Raw genomic sequence first — 19,521 nt, 5'->3', positions numbered from 1 at the left:
GCAAATTGGTACAGCCATGTGAAAAAAACGTATGGAGATTCTTCGAAAAGTTAAAATAGAACCACCATATAATCCAGCAATCCCACTAGTATGTATAAATCCAAAGAAAATGAAATCAAAGAGACATCTGCATTCTCATGTTCACTGACTATTCACAATAGCCAAGAAGTGGAAACAACTAAAGTGTCCATCAACTGATGAAGAAATAAAAGAGTGTGGGGGACATATATCCAATGAAATACTGTTAAGCCATAAAAAAGAATGAAATTTTGTCATCAGCAACAACATGGACAGAAATGGAGATCATTATGTTAAGTAAATAAACATGACATAGAAAGACAAGTACTGCATGGTGTCATTCATATGTGGAACCTGCAAACATTGATCTGACATAAGTTGAGAATAGACTGGGGACTACTAGAGGCTGGGGAAGAGAGGGAAGGATGAGGAAAGGTTGATCAGTGGGTACTAAGTTACAATTATAAGCAAAAAGTTCTGGCGTTAAATGTTCTTTCAACCTACACCTATGTAATTTTTAAAAACTTTTTATTGTGGAAAATGTTCAGCATACACAAAAATAGAGAAGATGATAGAATAAAGTCGTGAATCCATTTTAAATGAGTTTTTAAAAAAAGGAAAACGAACTGCAAATTTCTATTTGTTCATACTTTCTGTCATTGAATATTATGGTTTATACTGTGTGACATGGCACAATTCACTGTAAAGCAAGGTAATTTTGTATTACTGTTCCCTAAATAAAAAATAATTTAAGTATTATATGTTTATATAACTGTAAGTCTCAATCTCTCTCTTTACCTCCCCCTCACTCCCTCCCTCTCTCATAATGATATGTGCTAAATCTGGTTTTCTATAGAAAACTTAGAAAAATAAAACTAGTTTAGTAAGCAGTGAAGAGTAGAAAATGTTTATAATTTATGTTTTCCATTAGAATATAATCGATTTTAATTGATATTCTTTTGGGTAACTCTTAAACATGTCAATATCCTTTGAGATTTAATCATGAACTTCACCGGTATTCCTTTGTTCAGCTAGACAATAATACATAACTCACTCCTGTTATAGGCAAAACTTAATAAATGAAACTCAAGTAATTTCACTTTTCTTTTTGTTAACAATGTAGCTAAATGTCTTAATTTAATGTTAGAAATGTGTTTTCTGAGGAGTTGAATAATAAATGGCTTCAAATTTTCCCCTTTCCATTTATACTCTTGAATATTTTAGAGAACTCCAAAGAGCTTTTTTTGTGGGAGATTGTCACCTACCTAATTTCCATTAAGAAATCAAATCAGGAGGGTTTAAAATGCTAAAATACACAAGTACACATTCTATTGCCTTCAGAGCACTCCTGAGATGAGGGTGAAAAGGTAACTAACCTCTTACTTTTATTAGGGAATAGTGGTTTTGGTTTTGGTTTTATACTACCTATGCTAAAAAAGGTCTTTGGTACCTCCAAGGAGTCTTTACTTTACCATACTTTGAGAACTGCTAATACAGATAACTGAAAGATGGTCATATCTTTAATTATAATATATTTGCACATATTCAGCTTTGAAAATTCCTTTCTCATAATGTAGTTTACATGATCTAAACTAATAGGAAAGGGTATTTACATGTGCATATCAACAGGGAAATTCTCTTTTCTTTTGTCTTCAGTTATGGAAATTCTTGAAGCCTAATACTCCACTGGAATCTCGAATTTCTAAGCAGTGGTGTGAAATAGGTTTCCAAGGTGACGATCCTAAGACAGATTTTCGAGGAATGGGACTTCTGGGACTATACAATTTGCAGTAAGTAAAATGAAAAATAGTTGAATGTTAGAGTGATGTTTTGAAATGACAAAGTGGAGTTACTGTTTATAAAAGTCACTTCCCAAAAAGTCCAAGAAAACATTCAAGTTCTCTCAAAGGTAATTCACATTGATAAAATTTAAAAAGTTACCAGCATCTTCTTCTAATTCAGCAGACTTCACATATTTTTAAAAATGTTGTCAAATATATTTTTTATTTTCTTATTATGAAAACTCTAAGCATATGCAAAAAATAAGGAAGATGTTATAACATCTTATGTTGACCACTCAGATTCATTAATTGTCAAGGTTTGAAATACTTGCAATTCTGTTTTTCTAACAGAAGTATGTCAATGAAAATCCTATACTGTTTGTCATTTCACTCCTCATATTGAAACTGGATTTTCAGCCTCTGCTGCTGTAGTGTTGCAGCAGATCCCAACCACCTGCCAGTGGCATCTTTCTGGGTTCTTGTATCTTGAATTCAAAGAATGAAATCCACAGACAAGGAAGAGTAAGGAAAAAGAGTAGGATTTATTCAAGTAAAAAGGAAAAAAGCGGGGTGCAAGTGGTGCAGGCCTGTAAGTCCAGCGGCTTGGGAGGAGGATCACAGAGTTCAAAGCCAGGCTCAGCAACAGCTAGGTGCTAAGCAACTCAGTGAGACCCTGTCTCTAAATAAAATTCAAAATAGGACTGGGGATGTGGCTCAGAGTGGTTGAGTGCCTCTGATTTCAATCCCCATACCGGAAAAAGAGAGAGAGAGAGAGAGAGCACTTCTGCAGGGGGAGAGGGGACCCAGTAGGGGTTGCCACTTAAGCATACTAGGCTAGGAGTTGATACAGCTACTGGGTAGGGGTATTGATCTATATCTATGCCAATCAAGTCTTGGAAAAGTACAAAAAGCTAATGGTCAAAATCTTTGTAAAACAAGTATTGGAAAAGTACCAATGGTATTGGTTCTGCCCATGACCTTCTAATTGGCTGTGCATTTATAGACCTTGAGTTTGAACTTTCCTGTAACCTCCATTCAGGTTCCTTCTCCCTTCTGTGCGCTCCCACCCTCCTACCTCCACCTCAGGACAAAGGTTTGATTGGAATATTTGGAATTTTTTCTGATCATTTTCATGGAATGGTCTTTACATTTGAAAAATTCCCTAATTGGGGACCATTACCTATCCAATCTTATTCAGTATTTCCATAGGTAGTTCTAAAAAGTGTCAGCATTCCATTAACAAAAATACCATTATCACTGCTAACAATGTATATCTAGTCCATATTTAAATTGCCCAATTCTCTAAAATTTTTTGGTATGGGGATTGAACTCAGGGGCACTTGACCACTGAGCCACATCCACAGCCTTATTTTGTATTTTATTTAGAGACAGGGTCTCACTGAGTTGTTTAGGGCTTAGCTGTTGCTGAGGCTGACTTTGAACTTGCTGATCCTCCTGCGCAGCCTCCAGAGCCACTGGGATTACAAGCATGCACCACTACGCCCAGCTCAAAAAAAAATGTCTTTTACAGCGGTTTTTGTTCAAATGCAGTCCCATATAAGACCTATGCATTGCACTTAGTGAATATGTCCCTTGGGTCTTTATAAATTAATAGTCTCTTCTCCACTGTTCCCTCTTTCACCTCTTCTCCTCTGTCATTAACTTGGAGAAGATTTCAGGTCAATTGTCCTGTAAAATGTCCCATGGTCCAGATTTGTCTGCTTGCATTTGTAACCATCCCTGAATTTCCTGAAAATTGGAGGTATTCAGAAAAGCTTGAAGAGATTTAGGTTGACATCACAGCAGGAGGTCTGTGTCATCGCAGCACTCTCAGCCCTTGCTGGGATGGATCATGGCCTGATGGCTGTATTGTATATCCCCCATCAGCCTTTCCTCCTTCCATGGTTTTTGCTGAACCAAAAAAAAAAAAAAAAAAAGCCTTTCTACTGCTATTCTTCCCACAATTGTTGCCTGGAATTCTGTAAGAAGTTTTTCTTATTAACTATAGCTATTTGGTTTCTCTAAAATACAGGTGGAGAGATGGTTGATTTTTCTATTTAGTTGCCAATTCTCAGGTGGGAAGTTGGTGTCTTCATTCCCTTGTTAGTGGTTGACATTTTTTTTCCTTTCTCTATTTTTAGAATATTGCTTCTTAACTCTGTGCTTTTATATGTTTACTGTGATCCGACTAATTGTACTTAATATTTTTTATGATTAAATTCAGCTATCACTAGTCATTATTTTTCAAGACAAAGAGAGTCCTTTTGAATAAGTTCTTCTGTCTTTTGACACAACCCTATTAGTGAGGAGAGGGAGTAATATACTTTTAAAAGGAATGAAACCTTAGTCACTTTTTGTGTCATCCCATTTTCTCCCTAGATCCTTCCCTTTGATTTAAATTTAGGAAGTTTAATCATCACCTATTCTCTTATAAAATGTTTGAAATGCTACATTATCATGTAAAGTGACTGAACAGAAAGCAGACCTTAATGACAAAGGTGATGTCACAAACCACTGTTAAAGGCTGAGTTTTTGAACAAGTGGAACTGGGACAATTCGCCTTCCATTTAGAAAAAATAAAAGCTAAATCTCTGCCTCATCTCAATTTAAAAATTGAAAGTAAAAACAAGATTTTTTAACCTTTGGAGGAAATCTTTAAGATATATGAGTAAGGTGGGATCTCTTACAGACAGACAAAAAAAAAGTATTGACTGAAAAAAAGATTAAAAATTTTCACATATTAAAACTGATTATTTTTGTGAGCCAAGCCACCATAAAGAAAGTGAAATGAGGGGTTGAGCACTGGTCTTGCACATGCAAGGCCCTGGGTTTGATCCTCAGCACCACATAAAAATAAATAAATAAAATAAAGGTATTATGTCCAACTACTTCTAAAAAATAAATGTTTTTTTTTTTAAAGAAAGTGAAATGAACAGTCTACTGTAATGTATATCTAAAAAGAACAAAAAATAAATAAAAACATTTTTAAAAAAGAAAGTGAAATGAGACAAGATTGGCACTCACATAAATGATGAAGGGTCCATTCAGCCCATTATTTTCTGTGAGGTTGTTTGTCTTATTATTTGAGAATTGGTTTGATACACTAGATAAAGAAATATGAACAGTGTAACCAGGACAAGGTCTGTGCTGCTGCTGCTCAAAGGCCAATACTCAGGAAACCAGAGTTGGCAGGAAGGAATCAGGTTTATTCAAGGGCCAGCTCAGAAGAAGATGGAGGGGCTTTATCCTCACAGCTTCATCTTGGGGGACCCAGGAACATATTGGACTTTTATAGGGAGGGGAAGGAGGAGCAGAGCAGAAAAGTACATGCTGAATGGGGTCTTTTGGGGAGGTGGGGAGAGGGCCCCAGGGGTTTAACTCAGGGACACTCAACCACTGAGCCACATCCCCAAGCCCTATTTTGTATTTTATTTAGAGACAGGGTCTCATTGAGTTGCTTAGTGCCTTGCTGTTGCTAAGGCTGGCTTTGAACTCGAAATCCTCCTGCCTCAGCAGGCATGCACCACTGCACCTGGCTGAGTGGGGTCTTAATCATCAGGGCAAGCTTCCTTTTTCCTTTTCTCTGAAAATCCCAATGAACCTCAACCTCTTATACTTTTTTAAAAGATGTTTTCTGCAAATTAAATCCCACAGCAATTTACATTGCCTTAGTTGACACATAGAAACTGTGGCTTTCACAACCACCCTGCCATGTCAGATGGGGGGGGGCAGCTATTATAAAAAACTGTTCTCTAAAGGAGCTGAAACTAGTAATAATCTTATGCTAGTACCCATCTCTGAGTTCAAAATATCCTAAAACTGGATAAAAGTGAATTTATTCTGCCAGTACAGAATTATGGCTTTTGTTTTGTTTTTCTTCAACTGCAGGTATTTTGCAGAAAGGGATTCGACAGCAGCTCAGCAGGTCCTCTCTGACTCTCTTCATCCAAAATGCAGGTAACTGTTGAAAATAAAAGATGGATTAGGCTTTATGAATTAGGTAAAGATGACCTCTTACATCGATCTGTAGATAAAGATTATCAGGAGAGTCAGCCCACCAGGAATGAGATTTAAAGTTCTCTCAAACAAGCCCTTTTGACAAATGCTGAATAGGAGGAGCAAAACTTCAGGTACTGTTCCAGGATTTAGGATGGAAAAGCAAGATATATAGTGAAAGAGACTGATAATGTCACTGGGTCCAGGAAGATTGAGAGGTAGGCAAGGAAGAAGTTTGGGGTTGGGAGAAAGAATTCAGAGAAACAAGCAAGTGTGGTGGGAGAAAGAAGGAATAGAAGTCATGAAGTAAGAAACCAACTGAGGAAGTCTGGAATTATTGAAGCTTTTTAATTTTTTTTTTTTTTTTGTAAATTTTAGGGTTCTAACTTATTTGCATTTTAATTTACCTTTCTAAATGTTTTTCTTTAATTCGTTACATGAAGAGATATCACTAAGGAAGAAATAAGGTATTTTTCCCTTTGCTTTCATGTTTTATTGCTTTTATTTATTTGAGAATGATTAGTGGTAAGACTTTTTAAAGGAAATATAAATTTATAAAAAATGTTCAAAAAGCAAACATTTTTCAACTTATTATCTGTTGCAATTAATTATTTGGGGGCTGTGTCTTAATGAGCTGAAAATCTGATTAAATAAATCTGATGGAAAATATCAAAGTGCCTTTTGATAGCCATGACTGTACCCGGTTTCAGGAAGTTTTGAACCCTTTACCTCGAGGGGTAACACTTGACCCCAGGAAGGACATTTCATGTGGGAATTTCATTACATAGAGCAAATCTTCCGTTCTGTTCTATGTATCTGATTTGATTGTATATAACAGCTAATGTGTGTGTCTGTGTGTGTTATTAGTTGCTCTTCTTATAAGTAGTTCCACTATTTTGCAGTCATGATTTTGTATCACTTTTTTTTTCCTCAGCATGATGGCAGGTTAGTTGTTAGTGTTCATGTTGGTTAAACAAATCTAAAATTTTATCATAACTCTCTCAAAACTCAGGAGAGGGTGACTTAGACTCCCACTCCTTATTATATTCATTACGGTTCCATTTGGTAAAGGTTCATGAAATTACATTACACTTTCCTAGGTTTATATTTATAATCTTTTATAAGACTGAAAATTCATTTGCTTCATTTATTTAGCAAAAGAAGGAAGCGTTTTATTAGAAAGTGAAAAGTGAAGGTAGGCACAACACTCCAGGTGGAATGTGGGTTAGCTCAAGAATGAGAGACTTACTTTTATTTATTTTAAGAAAACACTTAAATTTCTTTGTTTTTTCTTGATTAGTTAGATAGTTAAAATCAAGCTGTTGTAACTTCATCTGAATTGATATTTCTGTAATTAAAATTGGCTGAGAGGCTGTGTGTGCTCTCTGGTGCCAGAGAAGTATGAGCCAGAAGACATGAACCCTTCGTGGTCTGGAAAGTAACAATAAGCTTAAAATATTTTTAAAAACCAATGTTTAATTAAAAATGACTACATGCCAGCAATACAAAGTGTTGCATTAGTACCCCCCAAACCAAAGGAATTGATGGGTCCAATACATCGTTTATCAGTTTTCTATGCTGTGCCTTTAGCAGAACATAATTGAGATCAAATTCTGGTTCTGTGCGATCCAGGTTTAAAGTAGGTGATAGATTTTGATAATTACAAGCTGATGCAACAAAAGCTGCCTTAACTGCCTCGGCAGCTCCCAGAAGATGTCATGTGACTGCCTTCATTGAAGAAACTGCAAGGGCCTATGCATGGTCTTTAAAGAGATGTTTGATGGCTTTGTTTACAGCAGCATCTCCCAATGGTGTGGAAGTAGCATGTGTGTTGACATAGGATATGTCTTCAGGTTGAACACCTACATCTTTTATAGCAGCATTCATACATCTGTTTAAAAGAGCTTGTGCCAACTGCACCACCCATCCTCTGTGTTGACTCATGTCAAGCTTAAAATATTTCTGATTAGCCACTGGAAAGAGATTTTGTCTGTTAACCATTCTCAAAAAATAGTTTTGATAGTTGTTAACACTTGTATCCACCATCAGAGAGGAATTACTTGCAGGTTTATGTGACTACTCTCATTTAAGAAGAGACTAGTGAGTGTGTCCTGTGCTTGCTACGCATAAGATAAAATTATAATTTTTTTAAAAAAAATTATTTGTAAAATTACCATGTTTTATCCCTCAAGTTACAATACAATTGAATAGATGAAGCTTGTGTATTTATTGTTTCAGATTGATGGTAAATGTCACTGGATACAAATCAAAATGTGTTGAAAATATTCCTATTCTTCTTCAGAGATGTCTGAAAGAAGTTAATTATGATATCAAAGTGGGTTCTGTCAGACCCTGAATATTTCAGGTGCTTAACAGTGAAAAGTCAACATACACACTAGGGAAAGTTCTTTCCCTGTCTTTCAGCAAGCATGATATATTACTGCTGTCCCAAATATCTACCTTTAGAGTCTAGAAAGAACTTGAGGGATACAAGTAAATCAGTTTATAAGGAGAATTATAATTGTGAACTTTTATGTTGATTTATTTTTTCTGAAGAAAATGATCCCATTTGTTGTTGGTTGTAGGATTGTATTCTATAATCAAATAATTGGAAGATATTGGCCTTTTCAATACTTTCCAGTGCAAATAAAGATTTAATTTAACAAACAGAGACACTACGTGCTAAAAAGACTTTGTTAAAGAGGAAATGATGCTTATAAATTCTCATACAATTTTTTAAAATTTCACACAAAATTCTTTTTAATTTGAATGAGTTTTTTTTTTTTTCTGTTTGTTTGCTTGTTTGTTTTGTTACTAGGTATTGAACCCAGGGGTGTTTTTACCATGCAACTACATCCCCAGCCCTTTTTTAAATTTTATTTTGAGACAGGGTCTTTAAGTTACTGAGGCTGGCCTCAAACTTACAATCCTCCTGCCTCAGGCTCCTGAGTCACTGGGATTACAGGTGTATGCCACCTTGCACAGCTATATATGAGTATTATAAGGAAGAATCTTCTAAAGCCTCTCTGTTAACTGGTTTGAAAACAGATGGCATATTTAAATGAATTAAAAGCATTTTTAATTATAGTCAGTCATTTACATAGCCAGAAAGCATACAGAGTTAAATATCAGTTTTGCCTAATGTTTTTGTGGTTGTGTGCTGTGTGTATTATCTGCATGTTTTGCCATGTATTTGAGAGAACTCTCCTTGCTTTTGCTTAGACAGAAGCTAAGTATTCATGTCTTTAGCTTTTACATTTTATTTCATTCCAGTGCTAATGTCAGTTTTCAGCATAAAACACTGAATGAAGGTTACATCATTTATGAAGAAGAGTGGAACATTGTTGGGCCTACAAGATGTTGTTGGGAAGGGGCAGATACACAGTATGCAAAATAATAGAATGTAAGGGAGGATTTTCAGAAGATTCTTCAAACAGTCATATTCAGGATCTCAAATTATAAAATAGATTAAAATGAAGCTCAACCAGAAGAAGTATCATCTCACTTGGAGAACAGAATTTTTTAAAACTTATCTGCTGTCTTTGCTCCCTCTTCCCCTTCTTCTTCTCCCTTCCCCCCACCGTTCTTCTTTCCTTCTTTTCCTAACTCAATCATTTACTTACTAACATTTATTTGGCACCTACTGTGAACCAGGCATCACATATAGGGCTGGACAGGATGAATACCATGAGATGAAAACCCAACAAAATTCAGTGGGGAAACATGAGTGTGTAAGGCAACCTCTGTTTAGGGGAAAGGAGATGCCAGGCAAACTTTCGGAGGAGGAGTACTTGATAAGTAATGATAGGGCATAAAGGAGTACTTAATGTTTGGCCTTTAAGGCTGTCTTTCACTGTTGTTTTAGAAGTTGACAATACTCAAATTGATTCAAGTTCTAGACTTCTCTGCATACAGTTAACAACTTTAACATAAGCAGTAAAAGAGAGCAAGTACCCATAAAGGATTAAATGTTATTTATTCGTTCATTCATTCAGCAAATTCAGCAAAACAGAATGGGAGAAGAAAAGGATGGATAAAGCAATTGGGTGAGTACAGAATTTCATACACAAAGAATGACAGACTAAACCACAAACAGAGCAAAAGTGCCCCAAGAGTGCTGTGAAAGGTGACAAGGATGGAATTCCACTTGTCCTGATGGAAATATGTAAGCCTGTTGAATTTTAAAAAGGACCATTTATATGTGTTGGGATTTATTTCTATGACTTCATTATACCACTTTGGAACCAACTGATGAGGTTTAGATAGTTATAACTGTATGGGAGGGATTTTCAGAAATCACCACTTAGAATTTGATTTGGTAGCTTTCTTTGAAGGATTTTTACCAAGTATTGAACTTATTAGATAAAATTTTACTTTAGAAGCTTTTTTAAAATGCCCATTTCATCCAAAAATATTTTTTGCAGGTTTGTAATAAGAAAGAGGATTTAAAACTTATTTCTCCTTTCATTTTAAATAGGCATGTAGAAAAGGGACTATAAAATATATTTTGTGATAATATGCTTATTTAAATTTTTCTCACTTAAATGATATATGATTTATTCTGAAGCATAGAAAGTAAACCAAAATATCACCCTGTTCTTATTATTCTTGTGTACCCATATTAATATTCTGTGGCATTTCATTCTAGCCTTTTTTTTCATGCACATTTGTATATATTTTAAACTTGACTTGTTCAAACCATAAAGTTTTATAATCTGCTTTAAAACTATATTTTTAAATACTATTTGTCAGCTGTAATATGGTATATGAGATTACTATAATCTATTTCTCTAGTCATCTTTTTTTAGGATATTTGAATAGTTTCCACATCTTGCTATTATAAATAATGCTATGGTTAATATCTTTGTGTATAAAGATTTGCCCACTTTGTATATTTTGGGCTTTTTAAATTTTTATTTATTTATTTTGGGAGGGTACCAGGGATTGAACTCAGGGGCACTAAACCCCTGAGCCACATCCCCAGCCCAATTTTGTATTTTATTATCTTGCTGAGTTGCTTAGAACCTTGCTATTGCTGAGGCTGGCTTTGAACTCGTGATCCTCCTGTCTCAGCCTCCTGAGACACTGGAATTACAGGTGTGTGCCACCATGCCAGGCCACTTTGGATATTTTGGAAGTGAAATTACCAAGTCAAACCATATGAACTCTCAACTCTTTGGGTATGCATTATTTAAACCTTATGATCAATTATAAAAGTCAAGGTTTTGATAGGGTGGAGAAGAAAGAGCAATTTGCCTCTCTGATAATGTAATAGAATTGAAAACCCAGGTTATCATTGAAATGCTTATTTCCCATATATGCAACACTATTGGTTTTGTGGTTTTCACCTCACAGGTACTCATTTGCAATTGTGGGCATCAACATAACTGATCTGGCATATAATCTATTGGTCAGTGGAGCACTAAAAACCCACTTCTACAACATCGCTCCAGAAGCTCCAACATTGTCTCACTTCCAACAAACGTTCTGTAAGTGTTCTGTCATTTAATTATCAATACAAATGTCTATAGAGCACTCCAGAAAAGGATGAAACCTGAGAAATCTTTGTGCTGCTTTGGGCCCTTTGAACTCCTTCCTTTGGTTTTGAATTTTTTATTTGGTTGTGAATTTTTTATTTGATATCCCCCACTCATGGCAGGAATACTCAGAGATGACTCATTGTATCATGAGAACTGCAACCTAATCAAATGGATCAATCTTCTGATGTGGGTTAACTGGGTGGTAACTATAGGCAGACAGGGTGTGACTAGAAGAAGTAGATTATTGGGGGCATGACCTTGGGGTTTATATTTTGTTCCTGGTGAACAGAGTTCTCTCTCTCTGCTACCCTGTTGCCATAACCTAAGCTGCTTGCCTGTGCAACACCCTTCTGTTATGATGAGCTGTGAAGTTAGCCAATCATGGACTGAACATCTGAAACCATGAGCCAAAATAAACTTTTCCTCCTCTGTGTCGTTCTTGTCAGGTCTTTTGGTCACAGTGACCAAAAAAAAAAAAAAAAAAAAAAAAAAAAAAAAAAAAAAATCTGGCTAAAACAGATTATTTTCTCACTCAGAAACTACACTAATATTTTTAGGCTTCATGAATTTTACTCTTTCCAGCTTTGCATGATATTCAATGTGTCAGCTTCTGCTCTGACTTAAAGAAGTTGCAAGTGCCTCTCTCCCTCTGATCCCACATGGCATAGAACTCAAGAGTACAGCTCTCTACACAGCCTGAGTTGACTGCCAGATCTATGTTTTAGCAGAAATGAAATCTCCAAGATTACAAGACAAGGTTGAAAACCTTGCCCAGAAATGAAACAAAACAAAGGCATTGATGAAAAACAGGAGTCCTGGAAAAAAGGAAAACAAAGGAAAGGGAACCAAAGAAATAGCTCAGAAAAATTTTCTGAACTGAAGGATGGAATTTCATATTTAAACTACTAAGCACCAACATAGTGGATGAAAATAGACCCACACCAAAATACCACTGTGAAATATCATGACACTGGAAAGATATGATCTTGAAATCTTCCAAAGTTGTCATATGAAGAATTTGGACTAGAGATGACATTGGACTTCTCAATAGCAACCTTGTAGTCTAGAAGACAATGGGATAATGTCTGCAAATATTTAAGAAAACATAAGGGGAATATGATTTCCAGTTTATAATTCTAGTCCCGGTCTAACTTACCAGTTAAATACTGAAATATTTAAATGCAAGATCTTGAACAGTTTACTTTCTGGTACTTTTATCAGGAAGTTCCTAATAGATGTAATTCCACATAATAAGAGAATATTTGTGTGTGTGTGTGTGGTGTTGGGGATTGAAACCAGGGCCTTATGCATGGGAGGCAAACCCTCTACCAACTAAGCTATATCCCCAGCCCTGAGAATAATCTTAAAATGAATAAATGGATCCAGAAGACAGGATTTATCCCATGAGAGAAGTGAAGGGGATTTTTTAGGGTAATGTGAAGAAAAAGCCCAAGATAAAGTCTGTGCAATAGGCTCAAAGAAATTTGTATTTTAGCAGGTACAGAAGGCTCTGGTAGACTCTTTGCAGAATATAAAACTGATAGACTATCTACCATTTTTTGTTTGGGCATGGTGACATACACCTGTAATCCCAGCAATTTGGAGGCTGAGGAAGGAGGATTTCAAGTTTGAGACTAGCCTTACCAATTTATTGATACCCTTTCTCAAAATAAAAAATTAAAAGGAGTGGGGATGTGGCTTAATGGTAAAGCACCACTGGGTTCCATTCCCAATACCATAAAAATTATAGTATCTGTCACGTTCAAGCACATTAAGAGGACATTGGCGTACTTTAGAGATGGTTTAAGGTTAAAGTGGAAAACTAAGCAAATAAGAAACAAGTCAGTTAAAAAAAATCTAAGAAGAGATGAGAAAATAAATGATCATATGTCTAGGTGGGTGAAAGGGAGCAAAGTCTTCATCTCTTATAAAAGAGAGTTTAAAAAATATCAAGCAATGGAAACCTTGTTATTTAGAACTATAGAGGTCAGTAGTCAAAATAATCAGCTCAAAGAGTTGAAATGCAAGAATTAGGGCAAGTGAGACTGGAATATTTTTGTTTTGTTTTCTTCTCTTTTTTTGAAACTAGACTTGTTAAACTATTTGACTCTGAACAATATGCATGTGTAACTTAGATTAGAAACTAAAAGGAAATTTAAAGATGCATATACTTTATAACTTGTCAATGTGAGTCCCACATATAATGTCATTACAGCTCCTATTTTGACAATTGGATGATTATATTTACTCCTGTAATAACTCTGACCATCTCTAACAAATATTGAGATTTTACTGCAGGTCAGGTTCTGGGATGAAGAAGGCAGACATCTAAACAAGGAAGTAAAACATTATGGGAAGACTTTTGTGATTGAGGAAGTAAAGCTAGTTTTTAAAAATTGCAAACACCTATGGCTTTCCTAGTTCACTAAGTCTGGGAATTAAGGAAAGCTTCCTGAAGCAACTGCCACTTTCAATGAGACCTGAAGGACGAGGGATGAGTGGCAGAAAATAAAGCAATAGTAGCTACAATAGTGGTTGGGCCAGAGGAAGTGGCAGGGCAAAGGTCACAAAACAGAAGAAAGTGGAATCAAGTAGTAGAGCAGAGAGTGTCGGGGAGGAGACAGAGTGTGACTAGAGGTGATACTGGGAATATTAGAGTAGAATGGGGCCAGATCCCAAAGAGCTTTGAAGGCCACATTAAAGAGCATGAACATGTAGCCAAATAAAACCTCATGCTACATTTCCTTAGTCCATTACACTTAGCCTATTCTGTGTTTTCCATGCTCTTTATGGAAATAAGGGAAATTCTGAGGGAAAATAAAATGAGTTTAATTTTAGACAAGCAGAGTGAAATCCATGTAGAGCCACAGAATGGACATTCTAATATAAGGCTCTGGAGCTCTGAAGAATCTGAATGGCACAAGCTACAGATTTGAAATTCATCAGCATTGAGGAAGAAAATCAGTGCCACACAGTGAAGGGCATTTCCCGGGAAAATAATCAAAGTTAAAATTATAGGGAAATAGCATTTCTGTTTTGTCCACTGCCATACTCTCAGCACAGAACCTCGTGCAGAGAAAACACTGAGTAACTATTTATTGGATGCATGGATGAATGGATGGGTGAATGGAAAGGAAGCTACAATATTGGGCAATGTTTTTTATAGGGGGAAGGGGACACTATATGGTCTGGAAAATTTTAGCCTTGTCCTGAATTGAAATGTTTCTGAGAGTCCCAGAGCAGATGAGTAAGCATGCCATAGGATTACTTATTTCCCAAGGCACTCCTCAGGTTTTGGAAACAGCAGCAGTTCCCTGTGGATTGGCTCATAGGCAGAGGAACTGGGGAGTCTTTAGAGGAAGCAAACTGTGCCCTAGCTTCATTATTCCTTCACCAACTAGGATCAGTTCTGCACGTCTCCTCTGTAATATTTTTGCAGTTACCTGCATCCTTGCACACATCTCTGCTCTCTACTAACCCAATGCAGTGAAGCAAAACCAAGACACATTGAAGCAGCAATAAATTTGCTGCAGACTTGAGATGGAAAGCCAAATTAGTATTCAAAATAAGTATTTCATCTAGGTGGAAGAATATAAGAACATAATGGCTCCATCATTGTGACTTCACAGCATTATTCGGTGAATACTGCACTGCCAAGGGACTATGTTACAAAAACTGCATTCAATCTAAAGCTCTACTGAACACACAGCCCCACTGAAATGGAGTGAGGTTAGGCTAGTGAACAAAGGAACACACAATGGCTGGAGGAGGAAAAGGAATTGTCTTTTCTTTTCTTTGACCTTCAGAAGAAGAACTATTCAATAAGAATAAGAACCAGAGGAACAGAATGCACAGGAAAAGCTGGCTGTTGCAGCTGTGGGAAATCAACTGGTTTGTGGTCTTGATTTCCTGCTGTCATTGTGTAACTATGCACCATTCAAGAATCTTATCTAAGCCCAGTGTCCTCTGGTGTAAAACAGAGATATAAAATCTCCATTGCCTACCCCAAAAATCTGTTGTAAGAATTAAGTGAGAGACTGTTAGCCATAGCTTGGCCTCTGTTTTCTCCTGCTTTCCACACTGCTTTGTTAGTTTCCTGAGCTAACAGATCATCAGCTGAAATTGCATACCTATCTCCCTCTCTCCAGGAGACTGAGAAATTAGGAAACACAGAACTCAACCTTTCTCTTCATCCTCAGTACCTAATGTTGTATCTGTTACATATTTGTAATTAGAGGATGATTACCTGACCAATTGGCCAAATGAATTTTTGAACACCCCACGTTATATAAAATGAGAAGAATTTTATGACTGTAATATGTACCTGGGATTCTGGGCCACTATTTCTGCATTTTTATTACAATCATGTTATGATCTCTAATTGCTTTCCTAATGGATAGAGAGAATCCCAGGGAATCTGTCTACAAGCTCTATAGTTTGAATTTGTAGCCTTAAGAGGAGGTATCATGAGAATGGTATCAGATATGAACCACTTCACCTGGCCATTTTTTTAAAACTTCCAAGATGATGTTCTGTAATTGTGCATAAGGTAAAAAACAGGGGAAACTAAATGGAACTGGGCTGGGGTTATAGCTCAGCGGTAGAGTGCTTGCCTGGCCTGTGTGAGGCACTGAGTTCATTTCTCAGCACTGCATATAAATAAAATAAATGGTCCAACGACAACTTAAAAATATAATATATAAAAGATACTGTAAATGAAAGCATTATTAAAAAAACTAAATGGAACTGCATTATTTTAGAACTCTGTGCCACATTACATCATCTTTAGAGTATTTGCCAAATATATCTACACATTATAGAAGAATGAACATTTTTATGTATGTTGCAGAAAAATGAGTTATTAAATGATGATAGACATTTGAGATGGAAATGCTATGTACACTAATTTGATCATTCCACATTGTATACATGTATCAAATTATTGCATTGTACCCTATAAATACTGCAATTAAAAATAAAATTTTTAAAAGATGACATTTCACAGTACGTATTTATCATTGTCAACAGGAGTAAAGATGCTGTCACTCATAAGATACTAATGAGATATATCATGGACATTTTTAATTCATAGTATTAGAAACTTGACTTTCCATGCAAAATAGCTCAGGTATGCTTATTTGAGCTCAAAAACCAGTCAGGAAAATTATGTGTATTTTATATACTAAGAAAAGAGAAGAAATTATACATCATCATAGATTTCTTTTAGAACCATAGAAATCTTAATATTTAGAAGGAAGCCAAGGAAACTTAAAAAGATGTCATCTTTTTAATGACCATAGGTTCTCAAACTTTAGTAACACAGGATTATTAATGAATTGCAAGTTTGGTTAAATCTGGAAGGACCTGCATTTTTAACAGGTACCCCAAATCATTCCTGGGATATTTCAAGAATTTGTTCAGTCACTGAAATGGGCAGATGATTGACTTCTTTTCATTGGATAAGACTGAGGTTAGAGGAAACAAGTTTCTCTTTGGTGTGCACCAAAACAACCAGGCTGATAAATAAAGCCCAACAGGGTATGTGAGAAATGGTGAGGAGAAATAGGGAGATGAGATAAGCATTGGGCATAAAGCACACGTCAGATACTTGGATCTGAAGGATCTGACTGAGGATTGAATTTGCTCCATAAAACCTAAAGCTTTAGGCTCCATGTGAGAACCATTTTAAGAGACAAGCTTCTCATCCATGGAACCATCAAGCCTGATGCCACCTTGGGCTGCCTTGGGGAATCCAGGCATCAGATGAACACAGACAGAGAAGATGGTTCCCAGGTGACTAATACTGCTGACCTGAGTATTTTCTGATAGTCAGCCCTAGTGTGTGTAACCACGGGGCCAGTTGGGTGAGGGTGGATTGTGTCTCTTATCAGAAATGTTAAAAGCAGTCATGTCAATTACTGCATGTGAAGAGCCCAAAGACAGACTAGTCCTAAAAGAAATGGAACAGTGAACCCAAAAGAAGCATAAAATAAATACTCTCTTTCCCTGTCCTATATTTGTGTAGAGACTGTGTACTCATGGATGTCTGAGCATACCTAACAAAAATAATGAGAAGAATATGATGGGAGGAACAAGAGTACAAGTGGGTCAACACCTGGCCATATATGTTGGGGGGAGGTTACTTCTAATTTGTACTATATATATGAATAAGGATTTTTAAAATCTGTTTATGGAATTTTATCAAAAGGATTCCCATACATTGCTAGTTACCAGAAAAACAAAAGTTGTTAATTTTTTAATATTCAAACTGAGTATATTCTTTCTAAAATGATTCTTCATTTCTGTTCACATAAAGAGGTAGAAGAGCTGATATTTAAACCAGGGGTCTTGCTCCAGTCTTGGCTCCTGTTTTCAAATACTTTCTAAAGTTAACAAACAAAAAAGCTTGTGTGATGTTTGTTTTGATAGGATTATTTCCTTAAATACTCTTTTCTAAAATAGATTTCTATCTTTTCTAAGATAGAGTTTGCAATGAATTTATTACATACAAATACCTATAATTGTCTTTAAAAAAAATACACATTTCAATTTTAAATGTGGTGGAGGGGAGGGGGCTCTATGGGAAACAGACACAATAAATAGATTCTTGTATCAAGGACTTCACATTTTTTCCAAAATTTTCCCACTCCAGATCATTCATAGATAACATTTTTGATTTGAATATGAAATTATGTTTCAGAGCAAGGAAGTCTTATTATCAATTTCACATAGTTTAATGACCAGTCTGTGTTGTTCAGAGTTGATTTACCATTCTTATTGTCTCATAATAGATTGTCAAAATGCATTTGTTTGATTTGTCAGGGTAATTTAAAATGCAATTAAATCAAAAGTCAAAACAGAAAAGGTGGAGCAGAGTAATTTTGAAAAATTGAACCATTATATTAATTTAATTAGGAGGAGAAGGATGAAGTAGTCACTGTTGGCCTTTCAGAATATATTCCCCATGTGATCCATATTCAAGAGATGGCAGAACTGATTTGTCTTCCTGCTTCCTGAAATTGAGAATAATTCTAAGACCAACTGCAAAAATCTTAACCAATTGCTAGCTTCTGCTTCACTGGTCTTAAAGAATAAAGAATTTTTTTTGATGTGCTGATTATCAAACCCCACATCCTCAAGCATACTAAGCAAATGACTCTAACACCAAGCTACCCTCCAACCCCAAAATAATCTTAAATAGTCTTATTTGCTAAATTTTGAGTTTCTTTGAGGCTCCATGGGTTCTGTGATTTTGGTCTAACTCATTCAGGATGGTTGTTTAATATGTTTAAGAACCTTTATCTCTTGTATTCTTATCTCTGCCTTATCTCTAACAGGCTATTTGATGCATGAATTTCACAAGTTTTGGATTGAAGAAGATCCCATGGACATAATGGAATTTAATCGTGTGAGGGAGAAATTCCGCAAGAGGATCATAAAACAGCTGCAAAATCCAGACATGGCGCTGTGCCCGCATTTTGCTGCCTCTGAAGGTTTAATCAACATGTAGTCGCCCACGCTGATTTTAATGGATACCCTGGAACACTGCCTCATTGTCGTGTTAGGTCTCTGCTTAGGTCACAGCTCACACACTGAATGCACACAGTGATTATATGCATGCCTTTTGATACAGTATTTTCATCTCTTGGTCATAATTCCAAGATCCCCAAATATCACTATTCTGGACTATCTGTCCTCCAGTGACTGCTCATATTATGGCATTATGCAGTGTTACATCTTGCCTTGACACCCAGGTATGGAAAGAGTTTTCTATTTTTTTAAATTTTTTTCCTCCCCCTCATAACTCAACATTAAAGACTTGTATTTCACTAGCTGTATTTTGTATGTAAGAGGTTTAGCTGAATCTTGTTCTGTGACAGCCTTTTAATTTATTGATATGTTTCATGACTACTGCTGCTAGCTTTTCAAGCCAGGTTCATGCTTGGACCTCATTTCTGATAAAGTATAAGACTTTAACATAATACAGACAGACACATGATAAGCCAAACTCTTCCTGCAAACATAGCTGTGCTTCACAAAAATGTAATGAGGCTTACAAGAAGTAACTTTAGGTAGGAGCTGTTTTTGTGTGAAGTTCTGCAGAATTATTTTGTAACTTAACCCCAGTTGCAATTGTGTCATGGTCATCTGGTGATCAAATGATTTTTTTATTCTTATCATTTCAC

At 36.0% G+C, this 19,521-nt stretch overlaps 1 protein-coding gene across 1 annotated transcript in view; it reads left to right on the top strand.

Moving 5' to 3' along the window:
* Elmod1 (ELMO domain containing 1) overlaps positions 1 to 19,239 on the top strand; it is a 33,888-nt gene extending 14,649 nt beyond the window's left edge. The window contains exons 6-10 of the mRNA XM_077108681.1: positions 1,675 to 1,808; positions 5,688 to 5,756; positions 9,791 to 9,841; positions 11,151 to 11,284; positions 18,673 to 19,239. Coding sequence (XP_076964796.1) covers positions 1,675 to 1,808; positions 5,688 to 5,756; positions 9,791 to 9,841; positions 11,151 to 11,284; positions 18,673 to 18,845 — 561 coding nt within the window. The 3' untranslated portion in view covers positions 18,846 to 19,239. The remainder of the gene's footprint in view (positions 1 to 1,674; positions 1,809 to 5,687; positions 5,757 to 9,790; positions 9,842 to 11,150; positions 11,285 to 18,672) is intronic.
* The last annotated feature ends 282 nt before the right edge of the window (positions 19,240 to 19,521 follow it).

The sequence above is a fragment of the Callospermophilus lateralis genome, chromosome 2 (assembly GCF_048772815.1).
Source record: "Callospermophilus lateralis isolate mCalLat2 chromosome 2, mCalLat2.hap1, whole genome shotgun sequence".
NCBI lineage: Eukaryota > Metazoa > Chordata > Mammalia > Rodentia > Sciuridae > Callospermophilus > Callospermophilus lateralis.
The sequence above is the reverse complement of the archived record's forward strand: the minus strand, read 5'-3'. Positions and strand labels throughout refer to the sequence as shown.